Source organism: Chrysemys picta, chromosome 12 (genome assembly GCF_011386835.1).
Source record: "Chrysemys picta bellii isolate R12L10 chromosome 12, ASM1138683v2, whole genome shotgun sequence".
In the NCBI taxonomy this organism is placed as follows: domain Eukaryota; kingdom Metazoa; phylum Chordata; order Testudines; family Emydidae; genus Chrysemys; species Chrysemys picta.
Genome location: NC_088802.1, coordinates 37,817,706 through 37,841,441, shown reverse-complemented (window position 1 = coordinate 37,841,441; position 23,736 = coordinate 37,817,706). Strand labels below are relative to the sequence as shown.

Genomic DNA, 23,736 nt, shown 5'->3' with positions numbered 1-23,736 from the left:
TTAGTCTTTAAGGTGCCACTGGACTCCTTGTTGTTTTTGCAGACACAGACTAAGACGGCTACCCCTTTAATACATTACTTATATAATGACAGATGAAGAACGGCAAAGACCAGTGGAGAAATGGAAAGAATCAGATGGCATACAGGATACCATTTGTTACAGGTGTATTGTCAGATACAAAATACTGAAGTTCATCTATTATTTTCCAAAATAAAAGGCTGAAACAATCCTTTGATCTAGCAGTATTTGAAAATGTTTCTTTTACATGATTCTAAAAAGTCAGCCACATTACAATATAGTCATGGTAGCTATCCGATAAACACATTACAGTAGAACCTCAAAGATACAAGAACCAAAGTTACGGACTGACCGGTGACCCGGACACCATGTGAAAACAGAATAACCAATCTGGCAGCAGCAGAGAGCCCCTCCCCCCCACCCCAACCAAATACTATACCGTGTCTGTATTGCATCTTAAAGGTAGGCACATCTGGGCTACCTGTCCCAACCCACACACACGAGGCAACTACTTATAGAAAGACGCTCGGGCTGTCAGCCCAAGGCAGCCAGAGCCAGCCAGCACAGCAGGAGCAGCGCTGGGGTCTGCACCGCTTTCACCCCTTCTCTACTATAACCTCCGCCCCGCCGCTGAGAGGAGGATGCGCTGTTTTTACCCCCTACCCCCGGGAAGGGGGACACGCTGTTTTCACACACACCCCTGCAAGGAGGGGGACAAACTTGCAAACTCATGCAGGGGCTGAGTGGGGTACTCAGGGACTGCTGAAGCCTGGCGTGGAGCGTCAGCTGCTGGATCTGGAGCCCAAACTGCACTTTGTTCAGTTACGAACATTTCAGAGTTACGGACAACCTCCATTACCAAGGTGTACATAACTATGGGGTTCTACTGTAACTTGTCCATAGTAAGCATCAACTATATCTTGTATTTCAATTTGCATGCAGCCTGTGGTGTTTCTGCTTTTCAAGGTATGGCAATTATGTTTTGGCAACCAAAATTAGATAATTACCCTGAAATTCAATGGAAGTTGCATATACAGTTTGGTATTAGCATAACTTGTCTTAGCACCTATGCGGCACATCTCATCCATAAATCTCAAAACATTCTTCAAATGGGGATAATTATACTTATCCTCATTTTACAGATAAGCCAACTGAGTCACAAAATGATTAAATGACTCATCTAAGGTTATTCGCAGTGTTGTTGTAGCCTGAAAAAGAGCATTGTGTAGCCTGAAAGCATTTCTCTTTCACCAACCGAAGTTGGTCCAATAAAAGATATTACCTCATCCACCTTAGGTTACACAGAAGATCGGTCACAGCGCTGGGAATAGAACTTACATCTACTGATTCCTAGTCTAGGTCCCTATCCACTGGACCATGCTCCCTCCAATAAATGAGAGCTGGTCTAAGCTTTTAAGCCATTTCATACAAAATAGAGACAAGTTGTGCTCCTATTTGAGGCCATACGGAAATCCAAGCATGTTGAACAGAAGTTCATCAAAATGTTTAGATTTCAAAGTAGTCCCGCTTTTCAGTAAGTTTTACTTAAGTCTTGTAACTCCAATAAAACACTAGAACATCTAATAAACTGCCATTTTATATGCTTTCTGGTAAGAAGAAGTGTGACTTCAATTTTCAAACGAGTCTCCAGCTGTGTGGAATTTCATATGGTCACATGTTCTAAAGCTATTCTTGCTTCCAACTCAGTATTAAGAACAAACAGGAGAAGGATATTTTTAAAAACAGGACATAGCTACGGTAGACAAATTCTCAATTTTGCCAACTCTAACGACACTGCAACAAGGCTACCTTGCTCAGAAAACTGTTAGAGCAAATCCATTTCTAAGAGTAATGTAATTAGCAGACTATGTAATAACTGTTTCAGCTCTGAAGACAAAGTATATGGATGAGGTGTAGTGTGTGGTTTTGAAGGGCAGACAGAAGAGAGTCTTAAATGGCAATCTGTATTTACTGCCCTACTCTAGCGCTAGAGTAGTAATAATATGACACAGCAAACAAAAGCCTTTTAGTCGTACACTGGGGTGACCAAACTGTTGGCATGTGGAATGCAATCATTAAAAATGGAGGTTCTGGGCTGCAAATGCCCCAAGTTTATTACTATTTGCTGTCAGCACATCAGGTGGCCTGACTCTCTGCTTCTCTACCTATTTTTATCTCACACTCCATTTCACCATGAAGCTGTCTGCCTGGCTCAAGGCAGATAAAACAATCTCCTGACTCCATTCCAATTAACTTGCAATAACAACAGAAGCAAATGGAAGCAGGTTATACCACATTCATCTGATACAATGTGGCACAGCTGCTGAGCAGAAGGCTGCACTGAGAAAGTTTCTGTGGTACTGCTCAGTATTCTACTGTGTGATTGTAGTATTAGGATAATATCATGACAGTTTCCAAATGCTTGGAATCTTGTCTGTCTCAGATTAAATGGATGTAGCAGTCAGACAAATGCAGCTCTCCTGATGCTTATTTCACATCTCTCTAGCAGTGCAAAAGAAATGCAGTCTACTTGCCCATTCAATCTTTAGTCCATGAGATCAGTCTGTCAACAAGGCTGCTAATTTTTTTTAAACAGTTCAGGAACTCTGAAATATATGAAGTTGTCAGAAGAGTTCTGTTTTGTTGTTCTAATTGGGACCAGTTAAGGAGAATCAAAATGCTTTCAGGGGACCACTGAACTGCCATGCCAGTTCTATCTCCTAGTCTTTGAAGCCACCAAACTCTTCTGTTTGGGCTCTAAGTGTAGGCAGGAGTGAAAAGAAATGCCTCTCCAGACTTCTGAGCCACTGCCGCAGATGTGGGGTCCTGCAAGCCTCAAATCTTCCTCCCTTCATGAAGCCATTGGGACAGCTGGTGAGAGACATTATTACCCAAAACACAGGTATATTTAAAACACCCAGTTCTATATCGCCTTTACGTCAACTGAAAACACCTCCATCTCCAACGCTTTCTGAGTGCCTTTTGGAGATCTTCAGCTGAATGAAGAACAACAGGCTGAAGATGAATCTGGATGAGAATGAACTGCTAGTGCAGGGGTGGGCAAACTTTTTGGCCTGAGGGCAACATCTGGGTATGGAAATTTTATGGGGGGCCATGAATGCTCATGAAACTGGGGGTTGGGGTGCAGGAGGGGGTGAGGTCTCCAGCTGGGAGTGCGGGCTCTGTGGTGGTGCCAGAAATGAGGAGTTCAGGGTGTGGGAAGGGGCTCCGGGCTGGGGCCAGGGTGCAAGTGTGTGTATGTGTGTGTGAGGGCTCCAGCTGGGGGTGCGGGCTCTGGGGTGGGAATGAGGGGCTGGGGGTACAGGAGGGTGCTCTGGGCTGGGACTGAGGGTTTTGGAGGGCAGGAGGGGGATCAGGGCTGGGACAGGGAGTGGGGGCACGGGAGGCGGTCAGGGGTGCAGGCTCCGGGCGGTGCTTACCTCACGCAGTGCCTGGAAGCAGTGGTATGCCCCCCTTCGTCTCCTACATGGAGGCACGGCCAGACAGCTCTGCGCGCTGCTCCTTCTGCAGGCACCATCCCTGCAGCTCCCATTGGCTGTGGTTCCTGGTCAATGGGAGCTGCAGGGGCGGTGCTTGGGGCGGGGACAGAATGTGGAGCCCCCTGGCTGACCCTACGCATAGGAGCCAGAGGGGAGACATGTCAGGAGCCATGTGGAGCCACGGCAGGTGCAGAGCAGGGCAAGCCCCCAACCCCATTCCCTGGCTGGAGCACCGGAGCGGGGCAAGCCCCAGATCCTGATCCCTGGCAGAAGCTCGAGGGCCGGATTAAAATGTGTGAAGGGCCAGATGTGGCCCCCGGGCTGTAGTTTGCCTATCCCTGTGCTAGTGGGAAGAGAGAAATGGTTTGATGAACTCTTCCCCTCCATAACAATCACTTTTATCAAAGATTTCCTCTGTAATATTGGTCACAGCCTGGGTTTCCCCCCTGACTCAGCATGGTACTAGGATAACCAAGTAGCTAATGCAGCAAGACACTAACAACCCATCTGTGACTGGCCAGAAAATGGTGCCTATTGAACGCAGACCTGACCACAGTGATTCACACATTTGTAACATCTGGGCTGAACTAATGCAATTCTTGATATCATGGATCTCAGCCTACGGATTGCAACGTCCCTCCTTTTCTTTATTTGGCTAGTAGGAACAGGGTCTTGAAACTCTGTCAGGGAGGTACTGGAACTTTTTTCTATTGTACCATGCGATCATAGTAAAGAAAAGGCCTCATTCCCTTTCTTTACATGCCTATTGGGAACAGGGTCTTGAAACTATGGCAGGGAGATATTGAAATTTTTTTCTACTGTAACATGCAGTCACAGTAAAGCAAAGGTTGAGAGTCACTGCTCTATATCTGGAAAGCAAACTACATGCCCTGGGACAGTTCCAGCTTGTTCAGAATGCAGCAGCTTGACTATTCAGCAGGAACACATGACTCTAACAAACCATTCTCTGGATTGGCTCCCCACTGTACACAGTTCAAAGTCACTGTTCTGATTTTCAAAACCTTGCATAGAATTGATCCTGGCTATCTGAGAGCACATCTCTCCATCCATGACCATGTCCCCCCACAACAGCTGAGTTTCACTAGAATGATGATGTTGCCAACCAAAAGGAATAGGTTTGTGTTTGCAGAAGACAGAACCTGCACAAGAGCTTCATCAAGAATATGGAACTCACTGCCAAATGAATAAGAATGACCCTTAATATTGCTGCATTCAGGACAAAATGTAAACCCCACCTGTTTGCCCTGTATTTCGCACAATAGTATCCTCATTCTCATAAATTCATTAATTATAAAATAAAATATAAAAACCCTAATCCTGCTTCTAGAGGCAGGGAAAGGAGGAAGAAAACACCATCATATTTTAAGCAATTAGATGAGATCAGTTCCTACAGTGATGAGCGTCATATAAATACAGTGGAACCCCGATTATCTGATCTAATTGGGATCAGGGTCAGATCTGATAACCAAAAATCTGGATAAACCGAAAAATGGGTGGCTGGGTTCTCACTTTCAGTGGGAGCCCCCGCTGCTGTCAGCCCTGGGCGGCTGGTGGTTCAGTTAATATGGAGAGCTGGATAATGGAGGCTCAGTTAAACAAAGTTCTACTGTATCCAGATTGAAAGTTGGGCTTTTAAATGCTAACTTATGTTAATATCTACTGGCACATCACTAAGTTGCTCTAATATTAATTATCTCCAAAGAAGCAGCATTCAGTTAGCTTCTTATACTCTTCCTGCCTTCATTCACTCACCCTCAGTTCTCACTTGAAATCTCAGGTGTGGGGTCAAATTAATTTAATGGATACTTGTGAGGGGTGTGTACCCCACAAAGGCCCTGAATGAGTTAATGTGGGCCTGAGAGGCCAATTATGTTACCTGGCTGCACCTGGAGTCACAGCCAGGCTTAACTGACAATGAAGCTCAGCTGGGCAGGAACAGGCTGGTTAGTATAAAGAGACAAAGTTTGTAGCAGAAGAGGGGCTGCAGGGAGAGTGTCTGCAGTCACTCTCTGGGAACAGAGAGGTGGTGAGGAGGAAACCCAACGGGACGAATAAGCTCTGGGACCCTACCTTGACTGGAGAAGCTGGCAAACTGCCAGGGAAACATAAAGCAGCTACAGGGGTGCAGCAGGCCTTGTGGTGTGCCCTGAAAGAAGGGAAGGATTTGGACTGCCAAGGACAGAGAGACCTGGAAGATGTTCTGTGGAGGAACAGAGTAAAGGGAACTTAAGAAGCTTGAAAGGGCAAGCCTGAGAAAGATTGGGTAAGAAGGAGCCAAGGGAAACAGCAGCAAGGAGAAGGACTGTGCGGACCTTGGCTGCTGGTTATAGGTTCCCTGGGCTGAAATCTGGTGTAGTGTATGGGCCCAGGTTCCCCTACCAGACACTGCGAAGGTGGCCTGAGTCCAGAGAATGGTACAAGGACATTGGAAAGCCCTAAGGCAAGGGTGTGAGGACCAGGGGCCTGGAGATGGGGAGTCTGAAGAAATCTGACTGTCTTATGTTGGGTTTCTGTTATCTTGAAAGGGGCAACTAAATCTTGCCTGGTGAGAAGGCCAAGTTACAGGGAGAGACACCACGGCAGCAACAGAGCAAGCATCAGCATATGGTGCCACGCGGGGGGGAGAGAAATGCTACGCCACAACTAGCCAGGTGGAGGTTCTCCTGCAGTGTGAACATCCTTTACAATGCTCAACTGATCAACATCAGCAGCAATGGAATCCAGTAATTCTACCCACAGATAAGGAATGAAAAAGTTGCTGCAGTAGGCGAGAGAGACGCTTTAAATCAGCCATGGATTATTCAAACTACTACGCACACTGCTGACTAAGGAGTAGGTGAGGGCACATCCAAGGTCATGAAAAAAAATCTTTCCTTTGTGCCAATCCCATCCTTACTGACATATATCACTATTACACAACAGGTCCAGACAAGCAAAATTAGACAGAGCAAAACATGAACACACATTTATCTACTACACACTAGATTTTCTATTAGGAAGAAATGTATGCATTGAAACTTGCCAACACTGAATAAAAAACAATAATTCACTTTTGAGCTCAGTTGTTAGTGGGCCCCTTTTGAACAAAGATGCTTTGCCAAATTGTGCATGGTAATGTTGCAGTGTGGACTCATGCCTGAAGGAATTAAACTCAGACAACTCTGTTCTATAAACAAATATTGTTCAAGCATCAAATGAACTGTTTTCCCAGAGGTAAATGAACAGTACTATGAACTAATGCATTACTCTAATTCACCCAATCCACTAGCTACTTGAAGGTTACATCAATCGTCAAAGATGCATATAACCAATCAAGCTGGAGTTCACTCACATTCATAGAGTGAAATAATATTGTATAAAAATGGCTTTAGGCATTACAACTTTTGATCTAAATCCAAACTACAGTATTAGGCAAATTTTTGCTTTTAGAGCTGGAAAATACTTTGCAAACCTTGCTGAGGAAGTAAAAATGATAACAATATATTCAATTTTGCCACCTGATAAGTAATGTCAAATATACCATACACACATCTGAGAAAAGGCAAGTAACTGTGCTACAAAGACAGGCTATGACTGACATTGGCACATATTAAAAGCCCTTGCTCAGCCGTGGAAACACTGGAGAGCAAAGCCCTTTTACTCCCCTGTCCAGATTGTACTCCAGCCTCAGGTGAGGGAGAGCAGAGTCTACTTGCTAGATACTAATCCCTGAGAGCAAGTGGCTGGGAAGTGGAAAGGACCAGAAATGAGAAGCCCGGTCTCTTCTGTCCCAACTCATTTTTGAGCCCTGTTGCACCTCCCTACTCTAGAGACTTTGATGCTTTCAGACACTGATTTTTCTTGATGTGACTTGTTTTCCTAATTTGTGTTGTGACTATAAAAACAGTTAGGTTACAAGCTACTATTTAGCAGTAATCATGCTAATAAAGATCAATGTCTAAACACGCACAAGTCTATTCAGTAGAGGATCAGGACAGTTCTCATAAGTCTTTGCCCGGAACAAATTTACAGGTGCCACTTATCTTTCAATTTCTGGTATCTTAATATAAAATTATATTGATTTCTACATATCAGAACACAAATCCCCCACACAATCTTCCACTTATCTCTATTCAAGTACAAACTACTACTCAATAGTAGTCCCACCAATCATATAAATTATATAGAAAGGAATATCATATTTCACAAGAAAGCTAACAGCATGAAGCTTTGGAACACACAGGTGTGGAGAAGAGCAGGTGCACATCCCAGCACTGAACAACAGGTTGTTTAGCAGACATTCCTTAACTGAAAGAACCACAATGCTCTCTATTCTGGACTGTGTGTGTTTGGGAGGGAAGGTTCAAAGGTGATTAACTCTCAGAGTGGTAATTTTAAGAATGTCTATTTTGTTCCCAGACCTCCTCTAGTAAATACCTTTTTGACAGATAAAGTCACTTGACCTTCACTTTACAGAAATCCCTTGAACGCTCCCTTCGAAGCTTTAACATTTTCTCTTGGGAGGTTTATTGCACTGTGAAATCTATTTTTACCAAAAAAAATTGACAGAGATACAACTAGTTTTTAGAGGCAGAATTCTTCATGTCAACCACATATGGACAAATAAAATTGATATTACACATCAACATGTTCATCAAGTTTATCATTTTCAGGAAGCTAAGTGGAACATATATAAGAACTTCAAATGGCCCTCTACTGCTGGTCCTAACCATTGAAATATACTTAAAATTCTGCTTCTAACAATCACACTGTTCATAAAACCTTAATTTCACTGAATAAACACATTTTATATCACAGGAATAAAGAACAGTTGTTCTACAGACTACTTTATTTTAGAGCCAGTATTGGGAAAAAACAAATTTCAATATAACTATAGGTTTGTGCAACAATTTATATAATAAACCTTACATTCCGATTGTTTGAGGACATGTAAACATTAACCACAGTTGTTTAAATCATTGTTGTAAATGCTCCTTTGTAGTTTTTCATATTACATAGTGTGCGACATTAAAAAGTGTTCTAGTTTAAAAGACATTCTATTCTAATACTGGTTTGGAGAAACCTTTCTAAACTATTTGAAACTAGTATATTACTGTCACAAAACGGGTTTGGTTTGCCTAACAGCAAACAAGTATAAGAAAAAAATTCAAAGTAACTATTACATACAAGGCTCTAGCTAAAGGAAAACTGTATGTTGAGAATGCTTAGCCACCACCAGCCCAGTGAAGTTTTCCCATCCTGTTAAATAAATTTATCCGGTCACACAGTTTTATGGTGTTTTTTTGTTTTGTTTTGTTTTTGTTTTGTTTTTTAAATGAGAGTGAAAGTAGTACTCACACTATTTGGGTGCTGGATGGCAGCTTCATGCTGCAGTCTCACCCTCTGTGGCATCATCACATCATCCTGTAACAAATAGCACACTGTTACTGAACAAAAAAAGGGTCACAGTACAGTTCTCAAACACACACTAGAACAATCATTTCACCAGCCTGCAGACAAAACCTTTTTTTAAATACAAAGGCAGCAAATATTAAAACCACTTTGACCACTGTTTGGTTTCTTTTTAACTGGACTATAACATAGAGATTAAAGGTATTTTAAAAGGAACCAAATTAAATTTTGCAGAACTAAAAATTAGACTTTAGGCATTATCCCACTCTTGGGGGTCTCTAGGAACACGCTTGAGTGAAGATCCTCTATCTACCACCCCCTCCTGAGCATTTAGACCATTCAGCCCACTAACCAGCCCCTCCAAACAGTTCTGAGCCCTCAGACTCCAGCCATAGCTTAAACACGCCATCTCCCAGAACACTACCTGAAAGTGTCTGTCTTCTGGTTTACCTCTTCAAGGGGCACATGGTAGGTATAATGCATTAAATGCACAGACACTTTGCATAGGATTCTAGCACACTATTGCTCTTTACTTACGCATGAGAAATACAAAGAGTACAGATGGTATAGGGGGGAAAAAAAACAAATATCCTAAATGTAATGCCCCTCACTCAAGTCTAGCTCATCCATCCATTGGGAATCCTTGGGGGAAGTAATCTGTGTTCAGGTAGGCAGATGTTCTCCCCTGCCTCATCAGGCTCTGGCAGCAGCTTCCCTTAGAACAGCAGTTCTCAAACTGTGGGTCGGGACTCCAAAGGGGGTTGCAACAGGTCACCAGGGCTGGCTTAGACTTGCTGGAGCCCAAAGCCAAAGCCCAAACCCCACCGCCTGGGGCCAAAGCCCAAGCCCCACAGCCTGGGGTCAAAGCTGAAGCCTGAGGGCTTCAGCCCTGCTTGGTGGGGCTCAGGTTACAGGCCTCCTGCTTGGGTCTGAAGCCTTTGGGCTTTGGCCCTCCAGCTCAGGGTGGTGTAGCTTAAGCTTTGCCCCCCCCTCTCCCCCAGCTCAGGGCTGTGTAGCTCAGGCTTTGCCCCCCTCTCCCCCCGGGGCAGCAGGGCTCGGGCAGGCTCACGCTTCGGTCCCTCCTCTGGGGGTCGTGTAGTAATTTCTGTTGTCAGAAGGGGGTCGCGGTGCAATGAAGTTTGAGAACCCCAGCCTTAGAGAGAGTCAGTGAAAGTGGCTGAAGACCTAGTTCTTCGGGGCGGGGGTGGGGGGGGCAGAGGTAAAGGGGAGGAGAGCACCCGGTCTAGGACATTTGTAGTTGAATAGAGGGACATCCCTAGTTAATGAGTCTCTTTGGAATTTTAGTCCAATATGGAGGCAAAGAGGCCTCAGAGAGGCAGTTAGCTCCCTCATTCAAAATGGAGTTTGCATCTTGGTAAAGATACAGAGTTCACAGTCTCACACAGAATTCATAAGTTGTACACACAAATCTCCCAAATTCCCACAAGACCTCTAAAGGTACAGAACAAGGAGTTATAATGTTCACTGTTTTGTGAAGTCAGAGAAATAATCTGAATAAAATGTTATGGTACCTGCAGTCTACAGTTCCCTGGTCATTCATTTGGACATTTACTTTGTTATTTTTAAGTAGATTTTTGAGAGGTGACAAGCCTTGTAATTGAAGATTGTACACTAGGTGCACAGTATGACAGAGATCATGACACATATGTATAAAAAAAGCCATGTATAGAAGAGCTTCTCAACTCCACAGGCTAACTACAAATAAAATAGATATTGTTGATAAAGTTAAAGTTATAGCTGATAAAGTCCTTCTCTCAAAAGTCGTTCATCAAGAGGTCTATAGAGTGGAGTATTGGAAAGTAATAGGACAGAATTAAGGCTGCTCGGGTTACCTTAGCTGAACATTTCCTTACTTTCCATTGCTTTATTTCATTTTGTTATTAAAATGTAACTTTAACATTGAAATTCCAGACTAACTACAAGATTCTCTCAAGTAACTGATGAGTATTTTCAACCCTTTTCTATGGTATACAGAGTTAATAAATGCCTAGGACAAATTCTGGCTCTAAAGCTCTGACCAAGAAGGAATTCCAGAATGCAGCAGTGGTGTCCAATCTGGCTCCCACCAAACAAACAGAGCTGATAGCCCACAAGCCTGTCCAGGAGTGCTCTGTGTGGTAGGGTGAAAAGATCAAAGTTCATGTTTTTTGGCATGAACCATCTGATTCCTTATGCATCCTTCATTTCTTGAATTATTTGTGCTCCTGGCATGAGTATTCTGCACAGACAGATGTGAAAGGATGGCGTGGGTTCTCTCAGGCTGGCCAAAATGCAGGGGCAAATCAGCACTGCTTTTGTAGAAGAAAAGAAGTCTAGAATTTGGCCTTTGATATTTTTGTGAATGCCTTTAGCCATAGCAACTATTTTTCAATTGGTGGTTTTATTTGTTTAATTTTTCAAATCAATAATATCAAACTTTTCAAACCTTTATGAAGTTTATTAGCAAACCCAACTCAGCTTTCTTTTGAAACAAGCTTTTTGAAAAAATTCCTTTCAACTCCCATGATCAGCTTAGTAAGCAGGTATACTAGGAATATTTGTACAATAGATATCTGGGGGTCTACTGTAGCTATATGGCGAGTAGCATCAAACAGTCTAGAACAGGGGTAGGCAACCTTTCAGAAGCGGTGTGCCGAGTCTTCATTTATTCTCTTTAATTTAAGGTTTCGCGTGCCGGTAATACATGTTAACGTTTTTTAGAAGGTCTCTCTCTATAAGTCTATATTATATAACTAAACTATTGTTGTATGTAAAGTAAATAAGGTTTTCAAAATGTTTAAGAAGCTTCATTTAAAATTAAATTGAAATGCTGCTCTTATGCAGTCAGCCTGCTCACCCCGCTTCCAGCCTGGGGTTCTGTTCACCTAGGCCTGCAGTGGGCCGAGCGGGGCAACTCGAGGTCAGGGCAGAGGGCTGGGGTGTGTGGACGTGCAGGGCAGAAGGCTGGGTGTTGGGGGGCGACTCAAGGTCAGAGCAGAGGGCTGGGGGTGTGTGGAGGCGCAGGACAAAAGGTTGGTGTGGGGGGGGGTTCAGGGCAGACGGCTGGGGGTGTGTGGAGGTGCAGGGCAGAAGGTTTCGTGGGGGAGGGTTCAGGGCAAAGGGCTGGGAGGGTGTGGGGGTGAAGGGCAGAAGGCTGGGTGTTGGGGGCGACTTAAGGTCAGGGCAGACGGCTGGGGGTGTGTGGAGGTGCAGGGCAGAAGGCTCGGTGTGGAGGGGGGGTGGGGGGTGCAGGGCAGAAGGCTGGGTGTTGGGGGGAGGTCATGGCAGAGGGATGGGGGGGATGGGGGTGCAGGGCAGAAGGCTGGGTGTTGGGGGGATGTCAGGGCAGAGGGCTGGTGGGGTGTGAGGGTGCAGGGCAGAAGGCTGGGTGTTGGGGGCGACTCGAGGTCAGGGCAGTGGGCTGAAAGGTGTGTGGGGGGTGCAGGGCAGAAGGCTGGGTGTTGGGGGCGACTCGAGGTCAGGGCAGTGGGCTGGAAGGTGTGGGGGGGGTGCAGGGCAGAAGGCTGGGTATTGGGGGCGACTCGAGGTCAGGCAGAGGGCTGGAGGGTGTGGGGGAGGTGCACGGCAGAAGGCTGGGGTGCTCAGCTCGTGGGGGTGCTCCCAGCCCCCTGCCCTGAGCAGCTCATGGCAGGGAGCTGGGAGGGATATGCCCTGTTCCACCCCCTTCCCCCAGGCCCGTCCCTACCTCTCTCTGCGTCCTCTACGGAGCTGTGTGCACACTGCCGCCCTTCCCCTCTCCCTCGCAAGGGCCATCGCGGGCAGGGAGAGGGAGGAGGAGGGGCAGAGGGGCCGGAATGCACCAAGCTGTGGGAAGAAGCGGGGGAGGAGGGAAACTTGGCTGCCGCAGGACCAAGCTTCTGCCTCCTGCCCCGCAGGGGAGAGCGGTGGGCGGGAGGGCTGAGTGGGGCCGGGACGCCCCCACCCCCGCACCGCTCTCCCCTGCCGGGGCAGGAGGCAGAAGCTTGGTCCTGCCGCAGCCAAGCTTCCCCGCTCCCCCGCTTCTTCCCCCAATGTGGCGCTTTCCGGCCCCTCCTCCTCCTCCTCCTCTCACCGGGCAGGCAGCGTGCCACTCAGAATCGGCTCGCATGCCGTGTTTGGCATGCATGCCGTAGGTTGCCGACCCCTGGTCTAGAACCCATGCAGAAAACAGCAATATAAAATGCCCACGGTTTACAAGAATCCATGAATAAAAGTAAAATGCTGCTTTCCTGCTCAACCAGTGAGGTGCCCTAGCTGTTGATGTCACTCCATGGCAGATGCAATGAGGGGGAAAAGGCTAAATTATCATTGAGTGTTACTAAAAAAATAGCAATCTCAGAGCTATAATTCCACCTGGAGGGTATGGTGAGTACACAAGCCTCTTGACCTTTGGTTTCAAGATTTGAAGATAACAACAGAACCCCTTGTTGAAAGTGTAGTCCCATGACTCATAGGAGCTTGTTTTTTAAAAATTTTGTATATATAACGCATGCATCTGTCAGTCTTCGTATAAAAAAAAATAGAAAACCCATTACAAAAAATTTGTAATTCTACAGTATTTACAGCATGCAAGTCAGTAACCCAGTGAGCTAAGAATTGTTACCAAATAAATACAAAGAACAGGGCTTTTGTTTTCTTAGTATTAGAAGTATGAGAGTCTATTCTCCCATCGACTTATGGGGGGAGTATCACAGAAAACGTGTGTGTATGAATAATTACAGGTACAATGCATCCCACATATCAGGGATGGAAATACAAACTGCGCACAGTGTAATCAAACAAAGGATATTCCACTGGAACACTAGAGCAATCTAATTCTGAACGAGAAATCCAAAAAACTGTGAAGAGGTTACACAGAGTCTGTAAGCTCCCTCAGAAAGACACAAAACCCAACAAAAAACAAAAATTCAGGAATGTGGTAATAATGTGATATAAAGCTATTTACTTCTAGGTCAGTAGTTTGAATACCAGGTCAGTAGTGACCAAAAGTTACTGTCTGAAAATTGTCTTTTCACTTCAGTACAATTCCTGTAGATAGCCTACGCATCTTAGACCCCTAAAAATACCCACCACCACAACAACTGGAAACCTCATTAGGAATATCAGCAGAGAGGCAGAGGACTGAATAGGAGAATGAGCTAACCTCTCATCTTGAGAGGCTCTCACTGCACGTCAGAATTAAGAAATGCTGACAGCATGAGGAAGTGTTCTTTGCTGCCTGTTTGTTCTTTACTTGTTTTGTTGGTAAGTAAAAGACTTCAGTCTTCAGGCTTGTCATGCAGTAATCTTTCATGATCACAAAAAATCATGTTTGTAAAAAGATTGAAGAAAACTAAAAAGAAACCCAAACAGAGTCTGTAAAACATCAAACATTCCATATACTCTAACATTATTTTACAAAAATATTACTCCTAGCAGGACTTTTAAAACAGAATGCATCAGCAATTAGACTGTACTTAAAACATACTCCATAAATTTAGATTTTGAATTCATTCTTCTTTTCACTCTAGCATAAAGAGACAGTGTTTTCTTAAACAAGATAGGCAGTCTTGTAAAACTAGGGTAATTCCCTTCTGAATAGAGTACAAATACCTCTTACATAGTCCAAACTTACCCTCTTGCTGGGGTATGGTATTAATGTTTTTAAAATATTAATAAAATCAAACTTTAGCCCGAGCTTTCTCTCCAAGATAAGCTGTTCTATAGAGTTTCCTCTGTTCCAGCCCCTTGTTCCCTTCACTTCATAGAAACATTCCAACTTTTCTCATATGTTGGTTGGAGCTAAGAGATCACTCACCTATCACCCTGAATGAGCAGTATCTACTTCACTTGTCTATGTGAAGTTCTAGCAACTGAGCTAAGTGTGAATCAACAGAGGAGCCCTGAATCCCTATACTGTGTCCTAGACGCTGCCATTAGAGCTAGTTGGAAATTTTCTCATTAAGTTGAGTTTTGTCGGAAATGCTGGTTTGTCAAACCAGAAGTGTCTCCTGAAAGCAAGCCTCCTCAAATTGCAGGCAGGCTTCAGCAGTGAAACTGACAAAAATGTCAGTTTCAGTCAGCAGCTGCCTATCTCAGTTGGCATATTTTGTTTCCCAAATACCATGTATCAGTCAGTGTTTCCTAAGCTCAATTTGGGCAGGGGGTTTCCAGTTCGTGGGAAATTTTTAAAAGTTTGATTTGGGGCTGTTTCAGACCTACACAATTGAAATATTGAAATACCATGCGAACATAAATTTGTAATCTCAAGTTTTGGCCAGCTCTAATTGCCATCCTCTTGCATTTCTATACAGCAATGTCATTTTTCAGAGATCTCTACTAAGAACAAGTAACAAATATTCAACCAACCTTTCTTATTAAAAGTTTAAGTCAGACCAATGCCAGTAGGAGTGATCTAATTAACACCCAAGGAATTGAATAACCTTGGTACAAGGGTGACGCCGTACTTTATCAAAAATGAAAACAAGAATTGAAAAGTTCCTGGAAGTGGATCCAACTAATTAATGCACTTCAAGGTTAAAGATAAACTAATGAAATAATAACAGAAGCTGTTTCTTATCACATGCACACAAGTTTCCAAAAAATATAAGATATATAGTCACAAGTATTTCTTTGTATTTAGTCGTTAGGCAACATTTTACAACAACACGTAGGAAACATGACTGATTTGAAAAGACATTGGGGGAAAAACTCTTACTCATCAATCCTGTAAGTACAGTCCAAGTGGTACAAAATATACTTCTGAGGGCATTCTGCGTCAAAAAATTAAAAATTCTGCACCAAAAAAATAAAAATTCTGTGCACAATATTTTAAAATTCTGCCAAATTCTGCAAATTTTATTTGTCAAATAAATGTGGAGGCTGCAGCGTGGCATTGGGGAACACAGGTCACTGGCTGCACAGAGGTGGGAGATCACTATGCAGCTTCCCCCTGGGACATGGATTCAGCGGTGAGACTGCACCCAACCCTGACACAGCGCAAGGACCGGGCCTGCCCCAGAAACACCCCAGGGCCCTGGCTCTCTGTGCCAGATGCACCAGGTGTGCATAGGCAGGCTCAGCAAGGCAGGATCCAAGTGTGAAGGGGCTTAAGTTTAGGGGGATCCAGGTGTGGGTTGAGAGGGATCTGTGTCGGGCAATCTGGGTGCGGGTGGCTCAGTAGGGGATCCGGTTGCAGGGGGAATCTGGATGCACAGGGGCTTGTTAGGAGGTTCTGGGTGCAACAGTAATGGGACTCTGCAGGGGGGTCCAAGTGATGGTGGTTGGGGCTCAGAGGGGAGGGGTCTGTTTGTGGGAGGATAGAGTTCGGCAGGAAGGTCTGGGTGTGGGGGTCCAGATGCTGGGGAAGTGGGACTCAGTGGGGTGGGGATCCAGGTACAGCTGGTTGGGGCTCGGTAAGGTGGGGATCCAGGTGCATATGGCTCATTGGGGTGGTCCAGGTGCAGGGGGAGTGGGGCTCATTGGGGGGGTTCTGGTAGCGGGGGCGGTGAGGCTCGGCAGGAGGGTCTGGGTGCGAGGGGTCTGGATGCATGGGGGCTGGGTGGATGGGGGAGCAGCTCCCCAAACAGTGATCCCTCCCCCTGCAACTGAGGAGCGATGGGTGCAGGAAGCACGGGGGTGGGGAGGGCGGAGGGGAAGGGCAGTTTGCAGAGCTTCCTACAGCCAGGGGAGAAATCTGAGGGTGGGTCTGACACGGTCACGGATGCCGTCCAGGGGAAGAGGAAGTCCTGTCCTCCCCAGCCCAGCCGGGACTAGCAGCTGATCCTGGCGCAGGATAGTAGCCACCAACTGGGTCTTCCCCAGTCCCACCCCATGCCCCACAGTGATTTACCTCTGTGCCCTGGACACCCAAAACGGCAGGACAGGGTTGCATGACCGCACGTGTGGCTTCCCTTTGCTTCCCCATCAGAAAGTCATTTTTCTGCGGGGAAGCAAAGAAATCTGCAGGGGGTACACATTCTGCACAAGCGCAGTGGCGCAGAATTCCTCCAGGAGTAAAAATAGGGAAGACTAGAAACTCCATAGATCATAAATACTTCGAAAGTATGACAGCTCTATATACCACCTAGTCCACAGGTATTAATATAGCATGGTCCCAGTGAATCCAGGTACACTATTGCGCAAGTGTTCCAGTAAAATTTTACTCTACTGTCCTGACTAAAAAGGTATAAATTGGGGAGGAGGAGAGGGGAAACAGGCACATTAACAAATGTAGGCTCAAGCCTGAAACAAAGCTTGGTAAATCACAAGGCAAACTATATGGATGACAGAACGGGGTTCACCCTTCAGTTAGATTGTTCATTTCATCTGCTAAAGAACCATCACCTTAATTTTTTATGCCAAGAAGAGAGATGGGTCTTAATACAAAATTTTACTTTATAGAGGCTTCAGAAGATATTTTTAAAATATTAATCTTTAAATCTACTGCTTATTGGAATTATATAGGGCTTATTAACTGAGTACTTGTTAAACACAAAAGAAAACAAGAGTGGTAAGAGACAAACCCACTAAAAAGCAAGGAATTTTAGTGCTGTCTTTCTCTCTCTGAGCCCTTCAACAAATACTCTTGTTCTAAACAATTTCAGTGCTCGTGACTCCTTATATATGGATCCTGCACAATTAATATTCTGGGAGCATAATTAACAGAAATTGATTGATTTATGTTCAAATTAAAAAGAAAAAATGGGCTACCTGAATAAAATAAACACGATTAAACCAAAAGGACAAAACCATTCAGATAAACATTGCATGGCCTTGTGCACATATATCAGCTATGACTAGATTTAACTTTTTATAATCAGACTGATAACTTGACAGCTAAAGTCTACATAGTGAGATTTGGTTTCAGTACCAAAAACATTTTGGAATCTAAATGCAGGTCTGAAATTAGTTAAACTGCCAAGTGTCTTTACATGAATAATCTGATTATATTCAGCAGGGAGGGACCAATAAATAATTCAGCTACTATTACATTTGAAACTAATACTATTACTGCTGGGACACATCAGTCTAAATTGCTAACTGCACTGAATTAATGTCAATTTCATGCCAGAAATGAAGAAAAAATACAGTGCAATAAGTGGAAAGGTAACAAGCTGCAACTTTATTAGCACTGTTGACAAGACAATACTCACAGACACATACATCTTATATAAAAAGCCAGGTTAGTTTCTGTTGGGCTAATGCCTCACTTGATTCCCTCATGTCCTCTATTTTCCACTAAAGTGCCAATCACCAATTATGCCATTAAACAGTCTCCAGTCAAGCCACACATGCCATTCTGTCAGTGAAATACTCTCACTGTGTCCCCACCATGCCCATTTCCATGCTAGAATTGGACCAATCAACCCAAGTATAGCATTCCCCTGCATACACTTCTAACTCAACAGTTCACAGATTCATAGATTCTAGGACTGGAAGGGACCTCGAGAGGTCATCGAGTCCAGTCCCCTGCCCGCATGGCAGGACCAAATACTGTCTAGACCATCCCTGATAGACATTTATCTAACCTACTCTTAAATATCTCCAGAGATGGAGATTCCACAACCTCCCTAGGCAATTTATTCCAGTGTTTAACCACCCTGACAGTTAGGAACTTTTTCCTAATGTCCAACCTAGACCTCCCTTGCTGCAGTTTAAACCCATTGCTTCTGGTTCTATCCTTAGAGGCTAAGGTGAACAAGTTTTCTCCCTCCTCCTGATGACACCCTTTTAAATACCTGAAAAAAGTAGTATGAAGTGGGTGTACATCATATCTGTATCCTTACTGTATTCTCCACTACTCTTCGTGGTAGCAATAATTATTCATTAACATTACAACAATGCACAATTACAGATATAGAGCTGGATTTTCAAAATCACTCAACGGTGGCCTCTCTCTACTCCGATTGAAGTCAATAATAAAATTCATATTGACTTTAAAAGGAGCAGAGTTAGGCCAACACTGACTGCTTTTGAAAACCCCATCCATAGTACCCAAATGTTACATGCTATGAGCTAAATTTCAACCATATGAATGTAGTTACAGTCTGAGCATTTGTGTCTGTACCAACTAGAGTATTACCCAAGAGACAAATAAAATGAAAATCCATACCTCTACCTGACCTGATATATTCCTTCCAGTTTGATATTTGAAAAATAAATACATGGTTTGCATAAGAAGAATGGGTCCGTCCCAACTAATCACTTCAAACCCAACAGGAATATATGGTATTAGCATGGTTTAACAAGTGGCAGAACAAGAAATTACTGGTTCCTCACCTGATAGCTGTGTCATTCAGGTGCCTCTTTCCCCACTGGCAGAGGAACCAGGTCGCAGATTTTGTCTTATGCCTTCACAGAGGTCAGCAACATTCTTAATTAAAGTGCGTATGTTAGTTGTTTAAAAGGGGGCAGTACCCAGGGAGACAGGTTCAAACTGTAATCCAGTTTTAAAATACTCCTCCCACTTTTTCAAACTTCCCTTCTGATGCTGAAAAATCCTTCCAAAATGAGGGTTAAAATACAAACTTTTCTCCTAAGTGATCCTTGCAGTAACAACTCTAGTGGAAGAGGGGTTTTTGTTTTGTTTTGTTTTTTGCTATCACAGATATGAGGATGTATGATGCACTTTAATTCAGTTCTCCCCTCCTGCTCTGTTCTTGTGAACTGGAGATAGATACAGAAATGTAGCATTACACCAGAAAACAATGAGACCAAGAGGCTTTTACGTGTCACTATCTTGCCTGTTCAAAAGAATGGAGCAGACAGGAAAAAGCAAAAGAACATGACGACGTACATCTATTTGTAACCACAAACCAAACCCCAAACCAGAACCATCAGTATTCTCTGTAAATTCACCTCTTCAGACTGTATTTGGCCAGACAGAGAAGGAAACTAACCCAGCTGCTCATCTTCAACACTTAGATATTTACTGTGTACAATCTTTTGTTCGTAAACCATGCAGTGAGAAGTACAAAATAAAACAGTACAAGAAAGCCATTGGATCATTTTGGTAGCCTTGTGCTGTGGTTGGTCGGTGCCAATCTTTTTATTTATTTTTTTAAACAAGTTATTGTCCAAATAATACCTAAAGTACTCAAAAAGAACAGGAGTACTTGTGGCACCTTAGAGACTAACAAATTTATTAGTCTCTAAGGTGCCACAAGTACTCCTGTTCTTTTTGCGGATACAGACTAACACGGCTGCTACTCTGAAACCTAAAGTACTCAGTACTACATACATGAGATTTCTCTTACTATTCCACAGTTCATATGCATTCAAGTTTTCTCCACTATCCAGTCAAACAACAGAAATCATTGTGTACCACACACTATAATAGTGAAACTAAACTGAAGTTCTGAGAATTTTCAGCAACTTTGGAAATTCTAGTTATCTAATACTAATGATTTTCTTTATGCAAAAATAGTTATTGTACATTTACAGAATTGTTATGGGGCAATCCTATAAAAATATAGTAATTAAGATAATGAATATAACAGATGTGCTGTTTAAGATTGGTTTCTATAACTACAAACACTAGATTTTATTTTATTTTTGGCTTAAAACTTGGAACAAAAAGGCAGTGACTGGACAAACATATTTTAAAGAAAATATTTCACTTATGTTAGGCGCATTTTGTTTAAAAATCACATCACTAAATAGGGAGGCCTTAATTTTTCCCTTTAACTTCATATTTCATGGGGGCATTTTATAAATGACATTGAGAAACATAATTTTAAGTGTAATTTAGAAATAATGTTTTATTTTAAAAACTAGATCACATTATACAATCCACATTACTAAACAGGTTTCAATTAAAAACAAAGACAATGCATCCAGAATAATTTTTCAGAAAAAAGTAAACCAGTTTTTTTCTGATTTAATCCATAGACCAAGTTCAATTGAAAATTTAATGTAGTTTAGTTTCACTAGTCTACGTAGTCACTAGACTATGATATCTATGCGATTCTCAGAGGTACAACTAAAGCAGCCAAGAGCTTGTGATCATGTCCAAATTTGCTTTCAAAGGATCAGAAAGTAGAGATGGGAAAGACTCATCAGTGCATCTTGTAAATCCATCAACCACTGCAAGATTGTTCTCTACAGTACATTTCAGTTTGTCCAGTTTAGATTTAAATGACTTAAGTGATGGGGCTTCGACCACTCCCTTAAGAGATTACTGCACAGTCTGAGATCTCATTTTCAGAAATATTTTCTTTACAGCCAATTTAACATTTCCTTTGCTCAGTTTCATCCCATTACTCCTATTTATATCCCTAGATCACTCCAAACAATTCCTCTTCCTCATTACTGTTTTCAAACTTCAAATACTGGTTTTCATGTCCTTCCAATAACATTACTTCATCCATCATTGATGGTCCATTTTTTATTTTCTAAGTCAATCCTGTAGCCCAGGGGTGGGCAAACTACAGCCCACGGGCTGGATCTGGCCCGTGGGATTGCCACCACCGTGGCACCGCAGGGTTAAGGCAGGCTCCCTGCCTGCCCTGGCCCCACGCTGCTCCCAGAAGCAGCAGACACCACATCCCTGCGGCTCCTGGGGGAGGAGGTGGGGCAGAGGGCTCCGCACACTGCCTCGCCCGCAGGCACCGCCCCCCACAGCTCCCATTGGCTGGGAATGAGGAGAGGGATAGCTCAGTGGTTTGAGCATTGGCCTGCTAATTCCAGGGTTGTGAGTTCAATCCTTGAGGGGGCCACTTAGGGATCTGGGGCAAAATCAGTACTTGGTCCTGCTTGTGTTGGCAGGGTGCTGGACTCGATGACCTTTCAGGGTCCCTTCCAGTTCTATGAGATAGGTATATCTCCATATAAATATATATAACCATGGCCAATGGGAGCTTTGGGGGAGGTACCCGCAGGCGAGGGCAGGGACGTGGTGCCGGCCGCTGCCGGGAGCAGCATGGGGCCAGGGCAGGCAGGAAGCCTGCCTTAACCCCACTGCATGCTGCTGCCACCCCAGAGCCCCTCAAGGTAAGCGGTGCCGGGCCGAAGCCCGCACCCCGAACCCATCCTGCACCCCAACCCCCTGCTCTGAGCCCCTTCCTGCACACCATACCACATCCCACGCTCCCTCCCACATCGCAAGCCCCTGCCCCAGCCCTGCATGGAATTTCCCCACCCAGATGTGACCCTCAGGCCATAAAATTTGCCCACCCGCGCTGTAGCCCCTTCAGTTGCATATTTCTCTGAATTCCCTCCAATTTGCTGACATTTTTCAGTTCTGAGGTACCCTGAATTATATGCAATACTCTCAGTGATTCAGTTCTAATTGTTGACAGGATAACTAGTTTCAAGGCTACCCCTCTGGAGTTGCCATTGAAAACTGTTTTTCAACAACAGTTTTAACCTAGGTTATATGGTTATGCCAGAAGATTTTAAATTGACTTGTGCACATCAAACTAATTCAACAATGGACAGAAGCACCTTCATCCTCTCCAGGACAATAGTTTGCTACAAGTCTCACTGCACTTTCCAATTGTATGTGTTTACATTCCATATTCAAGTCACTGCATTCCTCTCACCTGCTCTCTGCTGATACTGGCCCAGATTGTGGCCCCTCCTGTGCAGGAGTGCAAGGGAGTACAGAGGGTATAAAGCACCCCTTTACTTCCTTGTATCAGCCAGCATGTCAAAGAGTGGTGGGGAGTCTGGGAGAGAGATTGTGACTCTCCAAACTGCTCTAGGAGCACTGCAAAATGCTCCTCATTGCTATGGACTGGATCATAAACTGATACACAGATCACAGTAAACAATTAAATTAGTCCTTAGAATATGTTACGGATTCAAAACAGTAAGGGCTCACAAGGAGTAGATTAACTATGAGAAAAATCTCACAGCAAATATGGCAGTCATATTTTACTTCAGCAAAGCGATATGTGATGCTCAATGTGATCAAATCCATCAATATCATTGGTGGGCATTAAGCATCTCAAGCCACTTTTTTCCAAAATGGAACTAGTGTCATAGTCAAAGTTAGTATTAAGATTCTACCCATTTAAATTTTCCCTGCACTTTCAACCAGATGTGAAATTCCTCACTTCCTGTCCTAAAAACTCTTACGTGCTGTTAACCAACTGCCCCGTTTTACTTGAATGGATCTGAATTTAAGTTAAATGACTCCAATTTGCACGCACCATGGAATCTTTTGGGATGAAATGTATATTTCCAATGTAAGCTCTTAGTCATAACATTCTAATCGTGCTTTTCATACCCTTTTTAGAAAAAAGTTCACAAATTAATTTTCCCTGCTAAAAGGGAAATATTTATACATTGCTTCTTAACAAATAAAATGGAAACAATAGAAAAAGAATAGTTTCCAGTCCTGAGGGACATTGCACTTTCAATTATGTCAATAGTGTACACCTCAATTTATTACATATTCACAAAATGGTTGCTACAAGTTAATAAAAGTCTCTCACAAATATCTGAAAAATATCTAAAAATAATCACATATAACAAACTGACAAATTCAATGAAAAGATGTCAGATAATATGTGGTTTATTGTAAATGTAAATATATATAGGTATAATATAAATGCTGTCAAATAACTATTTAAGTAGCAATAAGCAAGGCATCAAACCAAAAATAGAATCCTTTAATAGGTGCTCAAAATAACCCAGAATTTATATGAATTTTGTTGATTACAAACATGCTTCCTGTTCTCCATAGTCCATTTTAAGCAGAGAAGCAATTTGCTGAAAGATGGGAGAATGAAAAGGTCTTTATTCCACATGAAAAGCCAACAGGGATTTCTAAACAAGCCCAGATGTGTTTCTGCCTTTGGGGGGCCCGTGATCTCCATCA

The 23,736-nt window shown here is 43.5% G+C and overlaps 1 protein-coding gene across 4 annotated transcripts in view; it reads right to left on the bottom strand.

The window, feature by feature from the left end:
• Positions 1 to 23,736, bottom strand: part of LOC135974786 (queuosine-tRNA galactosyltransferase-like) — a 77,045-nt gene that overhangs the window by 22,260 nt on the left and 31,049 nt on the right. For all 4 annotated transcript variants that reach the window (XM_065563368.1, XM_065563366.1, XM_065563367.1 and 1 more), the window contains one exon: positions 8,877 to 8,942. In XM_065563368.1, coding sequence (XP_065419440.1) covers positions 8,877 to 8,942 — 66 coding nt within the window. The remainder of the gene's footprint in view (positions 1 to 8,876; positions 8,943 to 23,736) is intronic.